The sequence below is a fragment of the Mchenga conophoros genome, linkage group LG2, assembly GCF_057382185.1.
Source record: "Mchenga conophoros isolate Kocher_MC1m ecotype Shallow Benthic linkage group LG2, M_conophoros_male_GT1.1, whole genome shotgun sequence".
NCBI classification, from domain to species: Eukaryota; Metazoa; Chordata; class Actinopteri; order Cichliformes; family Cichlidae; genus Mchenga; species Mchenga conophoros.
Window position 1 is genome coordinate 7,973,933 of NC_140527.1, and position 20,417 is coordinate 7,994,349.

Consider the following 20,417-nt stretch of genomic DNA (forward strand, 5'->3'; position numbering starts at 1 on the left):
TGCACCCAAGCAGTAAGAGCAATAATTTTATTTCTTTCATTTTGTGATTCTACTAGCTTGTAAAATCAAATACGTAAAAGTAAAGAATTTTCCAGCGAAATTTCGCATTGCATTCTCTCGACCTCTACAATCTTATAGAAACGTTTTCTACGAGAGGTTAATATTTTTCAGGTATTATTTTTATTTTTGTAATATGTTATATACATATATATTTTAAATACCACACACAAGTGTTTTAGAATTAAACAAATAAAAAGTGCTGCTGCCACCTGCCAGGAAGCGCTCGTATATATGTGGATTTACGGTAAATGAAGGCGGGACTAAACGCTAACCAGGAAGTTTACGACACCGCTTGATGTTTACACATGTTTCTGCTTTCACGTGGAGAAGCTTTTTGCAATTATCATGTCTTCAAAGAAAAATAAAAGCAAAACAAAAAAAGCGAGTGAAGGAGATAGCTCCTTCTCATTGAAAGAGGGCCTAAATGACTCTTCAAGCCTGCAAACATCTCGCACCGACGGAGGAAGCTGCAAAAGTTTGAACTGCAACTCTTTCACTGTCATCGACTTCATTGAAAAAGGTAAGAAGACGAGACATGAGTCTAAACATTTAACAGGCTGTATTATATAAATCAGGTATAACCCCCGTGCAAACGAAGCTACCTGTACTATGAAGATGGAAGTCCCAGCATGGCGCTTGCTGCACTCACAGGACCAGTACTCACTGATGCTGCTGGTCCATTTGTTTTTCTCCAGAGTCTTTTTCTGAGCTTTGTGCCTTTATTCTTTTCATTTGTTTGCAGCATTTGTTTGTGAACTTGTTTGCATTGTTTAGATTTGCATTTGTGGCTCTTTTTCTCTCTCTTTTTCTTTATATTCACTGGTCATCCATTTCCCAACACCCTCCAGAACAGTCCAGCTGCTTTAACAAATCTAATAAAAACATAGTTCTTACTTAACCTCTTATCCCAATTCCTGCATTTTTCTAATCACTTACCTCGTTTTGTCTCTTCCTTCTTTCTGCGTGAGGTAAGAGTGTGCTGAAATTTCTCTGCTGCTGGGAAGTTTATTCCAGTCAGCAGGAAAGGAGGCTCCAGCAAATTGCTGAACCTCAAATTCAGGAGGAGCAATGCCTTGACCAGCACTCTGTGTGCACTTTCTAGACTTAGAGAAGGCTTATGTACATTAGGTGCCTAGAGGCACCTGATGTACTGCAGGAGGATGGGGTCCAAGACCTTCTGTTATGGGCAATTGGGTCCTTCTGTAACCAAAATGAGAGGCGTGTCCTTATCCTTGACACAAACTCAAGCACATTTTCAGTGGGTGTGACTCTGCCTGGTTTGCCACGTGTCTCCAATCCTGTTTTCATGGACAGGAATTTAAGGCATGGCTAGGCTGAGGAGGGCATCCACTTTGGGAAACTCAGAACAGCACTTCTGTTTTTAGCGGATGATGTGGTTCTGTTGGTTCTTTGGGGCATGACCTCCAGTATGCACTGTTTTTCTGAACGCTTCTCCCACTGAAAACGCTACGCCAAGATAAACAGAGTCAACTTTTTGGGGTATAGCTGCTAAAACTTTTTCACAGAAACCCTGGTAGCTTGGAACTTGTTCTTAAGTCTAACACACTATAATTATTACTGGGCTCTTTCTATTTTGAAGATTTGATAAAGCTTATAATGAGCGCTGTATTTGATGACTCATAACAATCCCTTAGTTATACTGCTATAGACTCAGTCTACTGTAGGACAGATACACTGAGAACTCCTCCACTCCCATCTATCTCTCACTTTTTCCCCCTTTATGTATTTTTATGGCACTGTTTTATGCCATTTACTTTTATTTTTGTTTGTTGACTGTGCCTATAATCTTCTGTTTTGTCATGTCTTTCTTCTCATCTCCCAATCGATCATGGCAGATGGTTGACTCCCTCAGAGTTTATATTATAATACAGAGCACCTCGTGCTTTGTGCTACTAACACATTTTTATTCTCTAATCAACGTGTCAGGTGGGCTTGTAGGCTTATATCAGTTCAACTCCTCATATCTGTGTTACATAACAAAATACTTTTGCCAGCATTGATTACGTAGAGAAACAAAACTTTACACATCTGCTCTGCAGTCATTGCACTGCTAAATGCAGGTAGCACCAGACAGTGCACTTTATGCATGCATTGTGCTTTTTGAGTGAGTGGGTGGGTTTACAGATGTAGGAGAAACTTGCCATGATCTTATCTCTCTTTTTTTTTTTAGTTCTCTGTTTTTCATTTATTTGTTGACATGTTTTTGAATCTAAACTAAAACACTGTTGTAACATCTGGTTTTTACTCTGAATCTTTCATCTGCACAAAAAATTAAGCCATGAAAAAAACCTTAAGCTTGGCTATTAGCGAGGAGAAACAACCTGGAAAGTACAAATCTGTCTTTTAGAGCTGAAAGTCATCATGAAATTATGAAAACACTGTTACCAAAAATCCCTACCAGTAACAAACTAGTGCATCGTCAAATCAGGTAAACAGTGTTTCAGGTCAAACCCACTTTAATACAGTGTCAGCACCACCCAGCAATCAAATGCTTTTTATTTAGTTACCTTTCACTGAGGTAATCTAGTTCATGTATGAAATTTGGGAAAGTGGTTTGTCTTGTTTAGGCTCATGAAAAAAATTCCTGCTGAACACAAAAAGAAGTTTAGTACATTCAAGTTATGTAAGAACCATGAGTTGAAACGTAATGCTATTATTTTTTGCTTTGGGAACATATGCAGCAGTTCCATCATTTCTAAAAGCTTTTCTTGAATTATTTATTTTTATTTTTATTTTTATTTAATTTGCTTCACAGCTGATGACAAAACACCCAAAAGCTGCAGATCAACTTTAGCCCAACTCAGCCTCAACTCAATGAAATCAGCCAGCGCATGCATCGGGAGGCCCGTGCTGCTGACGAGTACCACAGGACAACAGGAGGTTCTTCTCTTCTCTTCTCTTCTCTTCTCTTCTCTTCTCTTCTCTTCTCTTCTCTTCTCTTCTCTTCTCTTCTCTTCTCTTCTCTTCTCTTCTCTCCTCTCCTCTCCTCTTCTCTTCTCTTCTCTTCTCTTCTCTTCTCTTCTCCTCTCCTCTGACACCCTTTGTGATACTTTCAGGTATGCTTGGCCTGGCCAGTCGCCTCCTTTCCAGGTGGAAAAGTTGGCCTGCAGAAGTGTGCTCAGAACAACCTGAGAGTAAAGACAGGGGATGAGTTGATGCTTCACCCAATAACAGGTCCCTTGCTTCAGGCTGAAGAGGTGGTTCTCTCTAACAGGTAAGGTTTACCTTGCTTTTATTTAAAAAAAAAAAAAAAAGGAAAAAGTCTGTATACATATATTTATCATTCCAGTTTGCTCTATACTCAAAATGTTGCTAAACTACAGTAACTGTACACACAGCTGCCAGTTTAAGTACATCCAGCAACATAAATCCAGTCTAATGAGTCCTACAATATATTGTACATTAATGAAAGTTATGTTTATTTTTGTTGTTGTTCTTTTAATTCTACTGTGGTGAATACATATATATATATATATATATATATATATGTATATATGTATATATATATATATATATATATATATATATATATATATAGATAGATAGATAGATAGATAGATAGAAGCCTCGGCCTTCTTTCCAGCAGAAGGCCGAGGCCCCCATCTGTTGGAAACAAGATGCAACTGCAGTTCAAATGTCAGTAATCACTGAGAAGTTGAGAGAAAAATGTTTCCAGTTAGTTATCAACCACCTGAAACTTTTTTTCAGGTCAAAAGATGAAACACTAGAAACAGATGAATTCAAGGATTTCTTCCTGAGATCTCTGGGTATGTCCTTTTGCCTCATCTTCATCACCTCATCTTGTATCTGAAATATTTGAGACCTTTCAGTAGAAAGTGTGTACTTCTTACACACCTGACTTTGCATTTTTCTGTCTTTTTACTGTATAGTATATACACTAAAAAGAGTATTATGTGTTATGGCGGATAAGCTACTATACTATAAGCTATTAATATTTTGCAGAAAATGCACAAGCCTCGTTTCCCTCTCTGCTGTACAGTAAAATAAAATAAAATATCCATGCACTTTAGATTCTATGGCTTGTACTTTAATTTAATATAATCAAGCAGATGATTTCCTTTATTAGAATAACTACTATGTATTTGTCTCTCTTATATCAGCTGGGAACATTGTTCTGCCTGGGAACGTCGTTTCCTTGAGTTATTTTGGCCGCTCTTGCAGCCTTCGGGTTGAAACCATAAAAGGGGAGGATGGCGTCACCCTCCAGAGACCAGCTCCTCTCCTGGGAGCGAGTCCTGAAACTGAAGAGTCCTCTGTGATGAATTCTGTGCTGGACTCCACATCAGCTGAACTCTCCCTGCAGCTCAGCATGCTGTCTGTTGATGACAACCACGATGCAACAACAGACACACCTAGAGAGCTCGGTCCTGCAGCCAGCACTCCATGCCGACAAGCCCAGCCTCTTTCCCTTTCCTCGCAGCCTGTAGCTCCTTCCCACAACTCCCTGAATCCTTCAGCAGGTTTAGTAGACACTGCTGTGAGTCCGGAGAGCTCACTCATCTTAGAGCAGGCAGAGAAAAGCTCATCAGCACCTCCTGCTGGTGCTTTGAGTACTGACACCTTCTACTGCCTGTCATGCTCCACTAAAGTTAGATTTAAAAGCAGAGTAGGCCAAACAGATCCAGATGCAGAAGCTAAGGGGTCAAAGGTCACGTATAGCATGATTGGTGGACTCAGTAGTCAGCTGGATGTCATCAAAGAGACCATCGAACTTCCACTGAAACATCCTGAGCTGTTTTCCAAATATGGTATGTTAGATTATACCATGCTGTAAACTAACCCCCAGTGATGTCATTATGATGTGAGGTGTTACAGTTAGATTTACTGACTCTCATTAAATGTCAGATCTCTAATTTTAAGCGGTTGTCTACCACAGGGATCCCACCTCCAAGAGGAGTTCTTCTGTATGGTCCCCCGGGGACAGGAAAAACTATGATTGGACGAGCCATAGCCAGTGAAGTTGGAGCCCACATGACGGTGATAAATGGCCCAGAAATCATGAGCAAGTATGGTCATATAGCCTGAAAACTTCATGGCACCATATTTCTATCCCAGCAGATTATTTTGGGGAAAATTTACTTTGTTTCCATGACAGCAAGATTTTACTCACCACCTTACACATGATCCAAAGCCACAGATTAAATGAGGAAAGTTTATTCACTGAATTAAAGAAGCGTGTTGTCTCATTTCTTTGCAGATTTTACGGTGAAACAGAAGCAAGACTGAGACAAATATTCACAGAAGCGTCTCAGAGGTAAGTTTTCGCTGAGCTGCCTATACTCATAAAGATAGTATGTCACTTTTAGTTCTGTGTATGCAAATCTCTAAATTCTCTTTTTTATGTTAAATTACATTATTATATTCATAAACGTGCAGAGGTCTCTCACAGTTGATGTGGAACTATCATATTTATCATTCATACTGGGACATAGGTTAAAAATGAAAAGCAAAATCCAGCAAAGACCTCACAAAGGACATCTAATCCTTCATTTGATCCACCTTCTAGTCTGCAAGGCTTCATCAGAAATGGTCTCAGTGGGATGATGTCGCCATCTTCCTGTCTGTTTTAAAAAGAGGAAGGGAAACATGAAATGAAGACCGAAGCGTGCCTAACTGCACAAGATTGGCACCAGGTCTTATGGAGTGATAAATCCAAATTTCACAGTTTTGGTTCAAGTCATTGTCAGTGTGTAGAGACGAGGTTAGGAGAGAAGTATGGTCATGTGTAAAACGTGGTGCAGATTCTGTCATGGTTCAGAGCTGCAGTTCAGCCAGTGATGTTGGAGATCCTGTCAAAATTGATGGAATTATGAAAACAGAAAAGTACTGTCAGATTTTGAGCCACTGTACAACACCATCTGAGAAGCTTCTGATTAGCATTAGCTTCATTTTTGAATACGACAGTGATCCCAAACACACTGCCTATGCTGTAAAAACTTACCTGGATAGAAAAAACACAGTGGAACAGTCATGGACTAAATATGCACCTAAATATCACTGAAGCAGTGTGGGATCATCTTGATACAGATTGGATGAAAAAGGAAGCGACATCCAAAGAAGAGCTTTGAAGTTTCTTCAGGTAGCCTGCAGAACCATTTCTAAAGACACATTAAAGAAAATACGAGAAAGCTTGACCATGATGAAGAATAAAGATGGACACATCAAATAATGACTTCTATGTCAAAAAATTGCCTAAAGAGTCAATATTTTGCCCTCTGCGCAGTATTTCCATTTACGTTTTCACATGTTTCAATAAATCAATGTGCTTCTCACATTTGACTTGGTTTGATAGGCAGCCTGCGATCATCTTCATTGACGAGCTGGATGCTTTGTGCCCAAAGCGAGAGGGAGCTCAGAATGAGGTGGAGAAACGAGTTGTTGCCTCTCTTCTGACTCTGATGGATGGGATTGGTTCAGTAAGTATCCGAGTAATTGTACTCTACTATGGCAATAATGTTTTCCGCATTAAACTAAAGGCAGCTCTTTTGAGCATAACCTTATATGCTGTTAAGGTTTTTTTTTAAGTTTGAGTTTTTTGGAACCTCACTGAGTCATCTTCTCTGAATTTTGCCAGCCTGCAGCACATAAAGGATGCTCACATTTCTTCTCTTTATACATGAATACAACAGTCTGTTTTACATTAGCATGATTATTGCTAGAAGGCTGGGATTAAACTGAGCAGTAACTGCTTGTTCAGTAGACACATGTCTTTATACTTTGTCTTTCCGCAGCCAAACGTGGCTCCATCCTAATATGCCCTCATTGCAAATACAGATTGTCATGCAGAAACCATCTCTGCGTGCTGGACGCCCTTCAGACACTATGGGTTGCATCTCTCGGGTGCCATTTGTCCTCTGAGCTCTGTGTTAGTGCCTGATGAGAAAAAGGATGATTCCCCCACACACCCCCAGTGGGAGTCTGGGAAAGAAATCACCCAAGGCTGCCATGAGCTGACAATTTGCCGTAACTTTATCAGCAAACTAAATCTTCCCGTCCCCAGGCAGAGAAGGCCGCGGTGTGGATTGGTGATACTGCACAGATACACCAACTCCCTTCTTGCTCCCAGCTCCTGTCTGTTTTCCAAACCAAGGTCATCATTGCTGATTGGTTTGTGGAATGTGGAGAAAGCACTTCCTGCTCCACGGCATTCTTCCTTGCACTGTAATTTATTTGTGTTTCAACTCTGTCTCCAGTGTTAAAAGGTGGAAAAAGTTTTTCCCATCTTGCAGGCAAACCACCCCAGGAAACGCAGAAGTGAGCCAGGTTTAGCATCAGGCTGGGGTCAGAAAATCTCTCAAGCTTTGAAAAATGTCCTCGACATATGAAATACTAAAAGCCAGCGGGCTGAGTTTGACAAGTGGACTTAAACTTGAACTGATGACCACTAAATTTGACCTAATCTAAGAGTGTGGGTGCCACAAGCTGCCGTGCACCTGGGCAGATTAAACAACGAAACTTTACTGCATTATTGAAAACTACCCCTTTGTGTGAATGTATTTAACAGAAACATTTTATTTGCATTATTTATATTCCATGCGCTATAATTTTAAATTGTGAGTCTCCTACAGTTGCTCTGTATGATTCGAGGTTTTTTTAAAAAACTTTTTTTCTTATTCTGTACCTTGTTGTGGCCCCAGAGTTCATCCACTGTATGAAAGGGATCAGTTTTAGCTTCCTTCTTGCTCCTTTTAAGGTAACTTTCTTCTGTTTGAGTGCATCAATGGGAGATTTGAACAACAGGTGGGTGGAGTCTCTGTGCTCACAGCTAGAGCTGGTTGCCTGAGATATCTCAACAGGTTTATGTGATCTGATTTACTGTTAGTGTGGGTGCCATCATGGCCTGGTCTCAATAATGAAAGATATTGGATCTCAGTAGTAAATAAACAAAATACTCTGAAACTGAGGCATTTAGATCACTCTGGCCTTTTTGGTTTATAATGGTTATTTTTACATAGGCTGACTTTATGATTTGAAACTTTAGTCATGTTTGGTGTGAACATTCAGAATTGTAATAGTTTATATACGACATAAAATGAGAAATGCAAAAGGGCTACTTTAAATTGCCATCTCTTCTCATACAGAATATAAAAAACACACAAAAAATTGATTGTCAAACACATCACAGTGTTAATTAACCAGATCACTTGAACAACAGAATATACATACCAACTGTGTGAGTCAAGCTTTAAATGACTTTTAGTTCATCAATTAACATTTGCTGAGCAGGTCTTACTATGAAATTACTATGTTGTTATCTCAGAATTAGCTGATCCAACTTTCTTCTCTTTGTAGGAGGGTCACTCAGGTCAGCTGCTGGTCCTTGGGGCCACAAACCGACCCCAAGCCATTGATCCTGCTCTGCGCAGGCCGGGACGCTTTGACAAAGAGCTGGAGGTACATACTATCAGAGAGACTGCAGTGTGTTTCCAATCAACGTCACGCTGTTTGTGAAGAATTGCTACTTAATTGCGCAACTTTCTTCTGAGGCTCTGAGTACGTGGACAGAGTACAAAAAATGTGGTATACAAATCGCTGTTCTGTGTTGATTTCGTGACGGCAGGTCGGAGTTCCTGGTGCTGCAGAGCGGGCAGATATTTTGCAGAAGCAGCTGAAATGCGTGCCGTGCAGCGCCACCGAGGAGGAGCTGACGCAGCTGGCAGACGCCGCTCACGGTTACGTAGGAGCAGATCTCGCAGCTGTTGGCAAAGAAGCGGGCAAGTAAACACTGCTTTGCTCTCTTTTAGAGAGTTGAAATGTTTGTTTCCAAGTTGTAAGAACCTAATAGCACGCAAAAACATTTTGGATTATTGGTGTGGCTACGCCTTTATTTACATATCTACTGATATCTGTCAGGCCAAAAAAAAGCTGGATATTTTCAAGCGTTAGACTCTGATTTGAAATATCATTCCCAGATTTGTAGCTGTAGCTTTTGATAGTCATGTAAACTGTTGCTCATAATGTCACGGAAACCAAGGACATCTATGGCCACTCAAAGCAGCTGTTAAGAAACACCAGTGCTTCTCTTTGCATTGATTTCCTCTTTGCACTTCATGAAAACAACATAATTTAGGAAAACAAAACACAGTTGCATATGGCAACCGGCCCAGAATTGCTCTCCATCTTTTTGTAGTTTAGTTTGCCCCGTGGGCTGAGGTATCTGACCAACAAACAATAGTGATTGACAGTTTGTTATTGAGCTCTAGGTGCATTCTAGGCCTCATGTTGTTTTTCCCTCTCTCGCTTGACCTTTGTTTTCCTTGTAAAATGTCGCCCAAACCACAATAACTTGTGAATTATTTCCATCTAAATTATTTTTACCAATTTTTGAGACATTTTCTTGGAGTGCCTGACATGCCCACAGCTCCTTTGAACACACAGGTCAAGCATCCTTTGATATTTGCCAGAGAGGAAGTTGGGAGTTTCAGCGGTTTCTCTCACTGGGATCCAAATACCACAAAAACCACCACTTGTTGTGAAATTCCTGTGCCCCCTCACCCCTAGCACCACAAACCATCCCACCTCATATCCCTGAGGACAAACACACTGGCTTATATACATGTGTATCTGCCCTGCATGTCCTTGATTGTGGGGGTATATGTGATTGTTTGAGCACATGCTTATTTGTTTTTCTGTGGAAGTGTGTGTATGTGACCCCATATGCCTCCTGGGTGGTCCCACCGCCGGGGTATGTGGCGTATTGCCTTTCCAGCTACGGAGGGAGTTGGGCTGCTGTGTGGAAGCATTCCGGCAATGAGCGTAATTTACTGTCCGCAGAGGGCCAGACGTGACTGGCAGCGTTTTCTGAGAAACCCCCACATGCCCCCGAGGGAGACAACAACCTCCCCAACCCCGCTCGACACCGCTAGTTTCCCCAAAATCTCCAAACCAAAATCACAAGACCGATAAAAGCCCTTGCAACAAAAAAGCCACAGGAGAACTCTTAATGCACTCATGACTTCTTTCTTTCATTTTACCGCTTGAGATAAAATATAAATTCAGTTACAGATGCTTGGTTAGAGTACGAGGCATCTATAGCTAAAGCGCTCTCAGACATTCACCGGAAATTTGGGGCTGAGTCTAAAGTTCAAACTGATAAATATCAGTCTAGATTTAACACCATCATAGATTTATCTCATTCATGCCATCTTTTAACTGGCTGTCAATGCAGCAAATAGGAGCATGGCATGACTCCAGCATGTGATTTGGTCACAGTGGTCCTTTCCCATTTTGTGTGATAACTCCAATATAATTTCCCATGATACACCTTTCTGTTAGGGGAGGATTTTACTGTATAACACGTTTTCCGGGATTGTAATGCAACTGTAACTGAAAGGAAGTAGTGGCAGTTTATCTAGTAAAATCCAAAGTGCTCTATGGTGCACTAAAAAACAATCACCTTACTGTAGTCATGAAAAAGAGCAAGAACCTTACCTGATTTAAGTTTGGCTAATCTCCCCTTTAGGGCTGCCACAAACGATTATTTTGATAGTCAACTAGTCACCGATTATTTTTTCCATGAGTCGACTAATCAGATCATGCGTCCATTGGATGTAAAACCTACAGCTTATTGCACCAGCATGCATCTGCTCTTATATAACTATCATTAGCTTACAGCTTTAACTGTTTAAGGTATGTGCTAACTAAAAATAAAGACAAGATGATAGTTTATTAAATTGTAATGAAATTAGCAGATTGTCTTGGTGGAGTTTAATAAGCGCAGCCGTCTGCTCCTTGCTATCTAAAATATAACAGGACAGGAGTATATAGGGTTGCCAACTCCCTGAAAAATAAATAAGGGACACCTCGTGGCCAGGGCCGGGCGACCCAATTGTCTTCACCCTTCCCAGTGTGGTGAATTTTCTAGCTCTTTTTTTGTGTGTGAAATTATTTTTTTAACCATTTGACTTGAATTTGATTTAAGTAGATGTGTATTCTTTGTGATATGAACACATGTGAAACAAATGATCATTTAGCCATTTATTTTTAGCTCAAAATGACAACATTAACACAATAAAACAGGTCTCTTTCTTAAACAGAAGCCTGTCATGCTTAACTTTTGAGAATATAAGTAAATCTTTCTTTAAAAGAACTCTGTCCTGCTTAACTTAAAATAATAGAAAACAATAGAAAGAAAAATATTCTTGTAACAGTGCACATTTAGTGCATTTAGTACAATTGGCTTCAGTTGAGGTATTATTTCAGCTTTTCTAATGCTAATCAGCTGCTCCTGTTTGTAAACCCACTTGCTCCCATGATTACGCATCTTAACTCATCATCATTATTCATCTATGTATTACTTTTATGTATTAGTCATCTATTTGTTGTAATCATCTATTCTTGCAGTTGTTTATTACACAAAATAAATTATATTATCACACTTCTGGCCACATAGCGCTGATATTCACTGCACATGCCCATATTAACTTTTTCCAGCCAGGTGTTTTCCTTTGCCCATTCTTCCCTTTCTCTGAGGGGAACAAACATTGCTGCTCTAACGCTGGGCTTACACTGTGCAGTTTTAGGCCCATTTTGAGCCGATTTTTTGAGTGATCGGACCGATTTTGGCCTTCATCGTGCATCGTGTAGTATACGTGGGGTAACGAGAAGTGATTAACACCTCACGACCAGCTCCCGATCATCAATCGCTCGTGAGGGTCTCACCACAGCCGCTCACACTGCTCGCGCGCAAACACGTAAACGTTGGTGTAAAAGATGGAGCAGCACGGCTGTGCAGCCTGTGATCTGGACACAAGCGATGGAGGCACAACTTGTAGAACTTTGGAAAGCTCATCCGAGCCTTTTCGATGTGGCATCACAAAATTATCACGACCACAACAACCATGAAAATAGTTGGATTTACATTGCTGCTCAGTCACAGCTGCCCGATCAATGTTTTTCATTAGCAATTTAGCAAAGTTGATGGTGGTGGTGTGTGTGTCTGTGTGAGTGTAAGACGGAGAGAGAGAGCGCGACAGATTTTCTGTTATAACCTTCATTTTATGGAGGCACAGTGTGAGCACTCAGGTCGCATCAGAGCATCGGGCGGTATAGTGTGAGACCTGCATCGTGACCTACCAACTGTGAGTCAATCGTGCAGTTTGAGCAGGAGCTGAATAACGTGACTGAAAAAAATTGCACAGTGTTTGCCCAGCTTTAGGTTTACTGTCGTCCGAGACTTGCACCGCAGTGTCTGCGTTTGTTTCCCTGTTGGCCATGCTTCTTGTTGTGGTCATTTGTTGTCTTCCGGTATTTTCTCCGTAAGCGACCTTTCCTCGACCAATGAGATGAGTGGTAATCTGAATTGTCATACTCGTAAGTGTGCTGTCAGCTCATTGGTCACAAAGCAGGAGAGGGGCTGGGAATTGTGTTTTCAAACAAAGCGTTAATTCCATTAACATTTATAGACTACTTTTGATTCTCACTGTATTACGGGACAAAGTGCGTCCCTTATTAGCTCAATACGGGACGTGTACTTTTGTTTCGAAATACGGGACGATTCCGTATTTTAAGGGACGGTTGGCAACCCTAGGAGTATAGAGTATCTCACACTTCTGATAATCAGCTGTCTGCTTGACATTTATCCAGCTGTGTAAAAACTATAACTTTAATCTCAGCCAAACCAATTTAATCAGGAACAAATAAAATACTGAAAAAAGCCAAACAATAACATTTTAAGTTATGTAAGTGACTTATATATCATGTTTAACCTGAGTAGCGAAAGACTGGTGGGTTTGAAAACGATTTGCCAGGAGTCCGGTGTTCTCACCGGCTCTACTGAGCCTTGAACCCCGGCTAGCTGTCGAGCTAGTGGGTAACAGACGTCTCTGAAAACGTCGGAGCGCTTTTGAAAATATGTGGTGTCTTGATAAACCAAGCAGATATTTGAAGTTTACACAGTTACATTCTCACCTGAAAATATGTTAAACGTTTATTTTGTGACCCAGAAAGAATAATAAGAGTAACATGAAAACTAACTAGCTGCCCCATTGTTGGAAACTGAGCAGGACCGCACGGTTCCTGAATTTGGACACAGCTACGATACCGGACGCTGCTTCTTCTTCTTCGGGGTTTAACGGCAGCTGGCATCCTTGTACATGCAGTGCTGCCATCTTCTGTTTCAGTCCGTTATTACACTCTTAAATCCTACTACTTATTCCTGCGTCTTTTGGGATCTTACAAAGCTTCAAACGAGGCGTCGACTATTAAATTAGTCGTCGACAATTTTAATAGGCAACGTAATCGTGACTAGTCGACTAATCATGGCAGCCCTACTCCCTTTTAAGGTTGTCTCCTTGTGCATCTCTGGACTGCTTTCAGTGCAATTTCTATTTTTAGATTCCTCTGCGTGTTAACTATTCTGTCCACTTGCAAATTTAACTTTGAGATTTATGTGTCAAACTAACTGAAGCTTTACGTGCAGATTAATCACTGCTGATGAGAGCTGTATCTCCATCTACAAAACAGCACTTTAATGGAAAATCAGTGGCCAAGCCAGAAGGTAACTGATCTGACAAGGCGGAAGGCAGACAAGCAGACGTTTACTGGAACATGACTTCTACTGTAACATCCTGAGATCTCTGTGGGGGGATTATTTGGTGCAACTGACCTCCACTGTGGCTGGTGCCAGCGTGGCATTTTATGCCAGTTCACACCACTGAAATCTTACACACACCCCATTCATCAAATTTAACTACCAAGTGACTTCACTGTGAGTTGAATCACAGAATGTCAGAACAGGACTTTTAATGAGCAAAAAAAGGTGACCAGATCTAAGATAGTTTCGCTTTTCTTTGAACAGAGTTGCATATACCTTTTTTATGTGATAATGCCCAGATTCCTATTTCATATGTATAAATGAAGGCAAAACTGTCTGCTGTATGCACCGCAATCTTGTTTTGTGATTGCCCCCATCTAAAAATTTTATTTCAAATTTACAAGTATTTATACATTAATCAGTTGTACAGTTTATTTGCAAGTTGCAGATTATTTTCAGTAAAAATCCAAACCACATTACCGTTATCCCTATAAATTGCTTGGATACATATAAATAGACACATAAAGCCATAGAAAACATAGACACATGAACTCGCAAGCTGATATCTGTTTTTTCCTATTTTGCTTTGTACCGAAAGGAACAAAAGAGGCATAAAAACACATCAAATCGGAACTGCAGTTGTTTCCTCGTGCTGCTCAGGTAACAATGAGCTGCTGAGGAAGCATACACTCTGATGTACCGCTTCCTGAAAAATAAAATTGAGGGAACATATATCATGGCGAGCCCAATATACTCTGGTCACGCGAAAGATCCACCTTGCACAGCTGCATTAAAGCATCCACGCGTACGGACTTGTGGCTTCTATAATGGATGCAGTCACAAACACATGCACATTATCCTGCCTTTTAAATAATTCCAGTCTCTTTAATGAAAGACTATTTACATGAGCTGTTCATATGTTAGGAAAGTCAAAGGGTTTGTGTGTGTGTGTGTGTTTGATTCTTTTGTGTGTGGATAAGAATGCATGGAAATCTTGATGTCATTAGGGAAATTGTTGTTTGTCCACTCTGAATTATACTGAGCCCCAGAAACTTCTTGACGACAGATGTGTTATATAATGAGCACTTAATTACAGTCGATCACGGATCTGCCAGTTTTTAAAGCATTGTAATGCATGAGCACGCTCATGCCAGATGTATTAAAGTGCGATTCACTTAGGTCACCTGAAATCCCTTTTTAAGCTTCCACCGAATGCACAAATTATGAAGAAAAACTGTGCTTTACATCACGGGCACTGACCAATGGAATTCAGGTTAAACTTAATGAAAGAAGCATTTTTAAACCTGGGGGTGAAAAAACAAGAATGCATCAAAGTATTGAGAAGGCATCATGATGCTTCTCTGACTGCTGTACACACATATTTATTCTTTAATTGCAAAAGAAAATACTGAACTATTTTTGAGAAAGGTCTGATTTAAAACAGTTCAACTCTGGGTAATAAAAAAGTTTAAAACATCGCAGAAAGATGCCGCTGAAGTAAAAGTACATAAAATGTAACTTGTTGGGGAAAGAATTTCTCCTGTTTCTGATTGTTCTTACATCAGCCTACATGCACTAAACAGGCAATCTGGATGGCATCCTGTTTAATTAACTCTATAGATATGCAATATTTTTTTTTATCAGTTTTATGCTGTTTTCAGGGAGTTGTCAGTTTGGAGCTCTTCTTTACTGAATGTATAATGTGCTAAGAAGCCAATCTCTGATTTTACTTTGCACAAACTTTAAATTAAGGTAAGAGGTTGTCATCATTCATCATCGGTTGTCTGTCATTTAAGACACAAATGGGTGAAAAATAAATGAATGTCTAAGCAAGCTATTGCCTGACTGAAAGCCTCGTGAAGTGTTCACGTGGGCTAAGACTGACATGCATTATTGTTAAAATAGTCTTCATTTTCTACAGTTAGAATTCATGCTCCCTTTACAGTAATAGAATTTGACATTCATGTACTGTTTGCACACTGTTTAGGGGGACAGAAGTCCCTCTAAAAAAGTGAAAGTCAGAAGAAGTAGAATTAAAGCTGAACATTTCAAAACTAAGTACTTGATTACATTTCACCATCCTCTCATTGCCAGTAACAAAAAATATCAAACCCCTTGAAAACCCTAAATGAAACCTCTTAACTGTAGCAACTGTGAATGAGGACCTCTCATGGTCAAATGCTGTATAGCTGTGCAGGTACAGTCAAGCGTAGCTGCCAGTTCATGTGGAGTCAGCATGGAGCGTAACCAGACTGAGCTCTGTTTAGATACAAAGATCTGATTTTTATCTGCAGGGTGAAAATAGCTGAATGGTTCCTTCTTAAATGTTTTGTTGAGTTCTTGTCCAAATTTACATCTGAGGATATATTTTTTTCTCTAATCTTCCGAAGTGAGAATCCCCGAGTTAGAATTTGCAAGTTCATTAGCCAAACGACTCGCAATCCTTTAAACTAATTATCTCCTTTCCCTCCTCTTTTAAATTTGGGATTTCTGAATCAAACTTTTTTCTGTCCGCGGTTCTCTCCCTGTTGACAACGTGGCCTTCATCATAGTTTCATTGATGTTGACAGATTCATGTACACATTAAGAAGATCTGCTGGACTGAGTTAGTCACAGCAGAAAAATGTCCATGCTGCACGCCTATAACTCTGTGTATGAGCATTTTTCTGACAGCTTTTCTGTTGCATCTGTCGCTCCTCATCACATCATTCTGACTGTGACTTCATGTCAGACATGTGTCAGCATGCACATTCTTGCAGGACAGGTTAACTTAGATGGAGACATTACACAAGTCCCAGATTTGTTTCTTGTTAGCTGCAGGAGCAGTTCCATGTTTGAGCTGAGTGTAGTTGAAGTTCTATAATAGAAAAGATTTGCTTTAAAACACATGCAAAACATCCATTTTCACAACTAATATGCATTTTTAAAGACATTTAAATGAAGCTTCCATTATCCAAATGTATTATAATAGAGCATGTGACACACCCAAAATTAACTATTAAGAGCTGATGAGTCAACATTTTGACTGGTTGCTTGTACAGACAGATTCACTTTTTATATTTCTATTTCACAATAGATCAAATTGAATTAAAATAAATGTTAAAATTGGAGAAAAAAAGGGATCTGGGTGTAGGTCTCCTATGTCCAAGATAAATTTGATGGCTCATGTTTCCTAGTTTATCACATTAAATATGTCCTCTCTGTATAAAAGCTCAGTGCAGCCCATCTGAGATTGTGCACTAGTTTGTGAATTCTCTTTTTGGAGCCTCATTTTGTAGCTAGCAAGTTTGGTAGCCTGCTAGACCTTAATAGACACAATAAAGTAAAACTTTTACTCACCAAATGTAAGAGTGCATATCCTGCCCCGTCTCCCTCCCCTCAGCCCCACCTGGTCGCTGCAGATGGCTGCCCCTTCCTGATCCTGGTTCTGCTGGGGGATTCTTCCTGTTAAAAGAGTTTTTCCTTCCCACTGTTGCCAAGTGCTCACTTGTGGGGAGGTTGTCTTGATTTTTAGGATTTTGTCTCTGTTATTGTAGAGTCTTTACCTCACAGTACTAAGTTCCTTCAGGTGGCTGTTGTTGTGGTTTGGTGCCATACAAACACAATTGGATTGAAAATGCTTTTTTTTACTTGTTTTACGTTTAACTTGGCTGCAAGTCATATTTTCTCAGATAGTTCCTCTGAAAAATGTGCCAAAAAACTGCTGATTGTCAGTATCCATCAGTCGTATTTCAGTTATTATGAAGGGAGAAAGTAGTTTTAGAGGAAAAAAACAAAAGGGTATTGTACCAGATTGTAAACATCTTTTATTTCAGTTTTAAATTTGAGCATATAAATATGGGAGTGCATGGGGACTGACTTGCTTTCCTGGTTAGCCTCAAGGAATTGCAGGTTTTAGGCCAAAATTATAAAATTTTTATAAATTTATGTAAGAATAAACCTTAGCTGGCAGAACCTGCACATTTAATTAATTAGCAATATGCATAAATTGTATATAGAATAAAAGAAGGAGCAACGGTCAAATAGGGTTGCGTGTCTTTACAGTGTAGGATGCTTTCTTATGTTTTGTTACAAGATCCCTGACAAAAGCTTCCTCCAGTATAACCACAAATGCGCTGAGTTCTAGTGTTCATATTTCCCTAAATGTTACTTTGACCGTGTTTCCAGCCCACCAGAGATTATGCAAAACAGCTTTTTCATAATGAATCCCCCAAGGTGTTCTGCGTGGTATTGGAAGCTGCCATGTGGTCTCGCGGAGCCTCACAGACTCCGGGCGTCTCTCTGTCGTCCTGTTGGTGTTCAACTGATCCCGGTGCTGGCAGATGACTCATTTCCACAGTCTAAACAGTGCAAATTGCGTGTGTGAGTGTGCACGTCTATTTGAACGTGTGTATGCCGGTGCATGCTTGTTTGGTTTGTGCCACATCCGGACCCACTGTTTACAAGCCTCTCTAAACAGGGGAAGCCTGCTGGAGCAAAAAGGGCCAGTAAAATTGATTATATGGAATAATAAACACAAAATGCACCACTGTGTCAGCTGAAAGCTTTTTGGTTAGCCTGCTATTTGACGGCAAAGATCAGGCTCGATATTTAACAACTCAAACTTTAGCAACTAAATGGCCTAAATGATTTACACGGGAAATGTGCAAAGTGATTTGGCCAACACGCTTAGTGAAAATCCCCTAAACCTAAATATTCAGCACTTGAGCGTTTTTAAACCCAAACCATTGATCTTCCTGGCCATGAGACACAGGAAATGGGGACTAGAGGTTACTCCGCTCTGTAGAAACGAGGAAGAAAAACGGCAGCAAAAACCAGCAGAGTTTTGTGTGTTTGACATAAATTTTGCCGTGGAAGACTAAATGGGCCAAACAGTGCTAAATGCTCACTGATGTTTACAGCGGCAGCATTGCCTTATAAAGTGCCTTTCCCAAGTCATCTGTCCTTTTAAAGACACTTCAGGGATTTCAGTACAGGTCACATAAATATCAGTCGGATCAGCATGGGAGGTTTATTTGAGGCCCCTGTTTATAAAATCCGGAAATGTGCTGCTTGTGCTCCTAAAACCCGACACATACCTTTTCCCAGTGACAGTGATGTGTGTGTGTGTGTCTGTGTGTTTGTGTGTGTACTTCAAGAGCACATATTATTGCTGTGTTTCAGTTCCGGGAACAGATGTTGGGTATTGTAAATACAGGTGCATAGAGTGCTCCGGAAGCCCCGGCGAGTAATGAAAACGTTCCTGTGGTTTTTTGTGATGGTGTAATGCTCAAAGTATTTTGCAATCATTCGAGGCCGGCCTTGCTGGTGAGCTTCAGGTCAACCTCATTGGTTTTCAGTGCAGCAGCACACAATGCACCGTAACACAAAAACATAGCTCTGATTATTCTGTGTTGAAATGTCGAATGCAGTGTTGATATGCGAGTACACTTCTGTTGTTGGTGATGATCTGCTCTCCCTGATGCTCTCTCTGTGTCAGGTTTCCCTTTTTTAATCTTCCATGCTGGAATGTTTAACCTCTACCCACATAACTCTTGTGTTTCTTCCTCTCTGAATGTCGAGGGAAAGTTTCGAACATTGTATTGAGTGGACTTGTAGTTGCATGAACAAAAAGCTTGTATTGAAAACCTGCTCAAATGTTCAAAGTAGAAACTTTGGGGTTTTCAAGGTTTTTAGAAGTTGACAGAGGTTGTTCATGAACATCAAGGGTGCTGCACAAGTCTTTGCAGACAGTCATTTACATGCTGTGGCTGTGCACGATCACCAGGTGGCAGTATCAAAAATATGTGGAACAATTAGCATTGCTACTTTTATTTATCCTTGTGCTTGTTTTAAACACTCCCCTCGAGTGTTAAAAGCAGTGTAAACTTTCCACCATAGCTGCTCTCTGTGCTTCTAAGCTTCCGATGAGTTTTTTTTTTCACACGTCTTTGTGTTGAACTCGGCTGACACTTTCTGTCTTCGTCAAGCCAACTTTTCACTTAAGAAGTAGTCTAACTATGCTTAACGTCATCTCTTTTACTGCTGTTTTTTTAAGACTGCATGCTGACGTGTCTGTATTGACTACGTAGTCCTGGCTACCCATAGTCCTCGACTCTGCACAGTCAAAGACTCTGTCCCTCAAAGGTGACCCATAAAGTGGCTTTGCCTGCTTTTCTGCTAGTAGAATTGAGCTATCATTAAAATGACCTTTGCAATATTCATGGGATGGCATAAATCTTTATGATACTTTAATTGCCTTCAATTTTGCAGAAACAGATTCGTCATAAACTAGCTGCTCTTTCACCCTTTGCGATTGGAAATACTATTATAGTATTAGGACAGTGTTTCAGATTTCTGGTTGTCTCAATATATAGACGCACATAAACTGCTTAACTTCACTACATTCTCTGCATCCTACTGTTTAATAGAAGTTTTTGATTTTTTTTATTACTTGTTGGCTGTTGTAACTTAGTGTTAGCTCCAAAATAATCTAATGCATATCTTATCTTGATGTTTTTTCTGGCCACTTCACATGTTAAAGTGTCTCCAAGTAATGTTTGGTATTCAGATGTTTGATTCTGTTGTTGACAGATCAGTTTGGTGTGAGCATCAAAGGATGTGACCCCTGAAAAGAAGGCCTTGATTTGGGGCAAGGTCTGTTTTGGACGGATGCAATTAAGATTGTGCCCCTGGGAAGGGGAAAAAACCCAAATAATCGCTCTCCTCTGTTTTTTTCCCAATGCCAGCTCTGGGAAATGAGGTCTTCTCTCACTTCCATACCTACTTTAGGCCCTGGTGT

General features: G+C 40.3%; 1 protein-coding gene across 1 annotated transcript in view; it reads left to right on the forward strand.

Moving 5' to 3' along the window:
- Positions 1-338: 338 nt before the first annotated feature.
- The window catches only part of afg2a (AAA ATPase AFG2A), a 112,804-nt gene continuing 92,725 nt past the window's right edge, over positions 339-20,417 (forward strand). The window contains exons 1-10 of the mRNA XM_085285432.1: positions 339-580; positions 2,837-2,961; positions 3,138-3,295; positions 3,790-3,848; positions 4,203-4,850; positions 4,979-5,108; positions 5,300-5,356; positions 6,395-6,518; positions 8,395-8,496; positions 8,663-8,816. Of these exons, the coding sequence (XP_085141558.1) occupies positions 406-580; positions 2,837-2,961; positions 3,138-3,295; positions 3,790-3,848; positions 4,203-4,850; positions 4,979-5,108; positions 5,300-5,356; positions 6,395-6,518; positions 8,395-8,496; positions 8,663-8,816 (1,732 nt within the window). The 5' untranslated portion in view covers positions 339-405. The remainder of the gene's footprint in view (positions 581-2,836; positions 2,962-3,137; positions 3,296-3,789; positions 3,849-4,202; positions 4,851-4,978; positions 5,109-5,299; positions 5,357-6,394; positions 6,519-8,394; positions 8,497-8,662; positions 8,817-20,417) is intronic.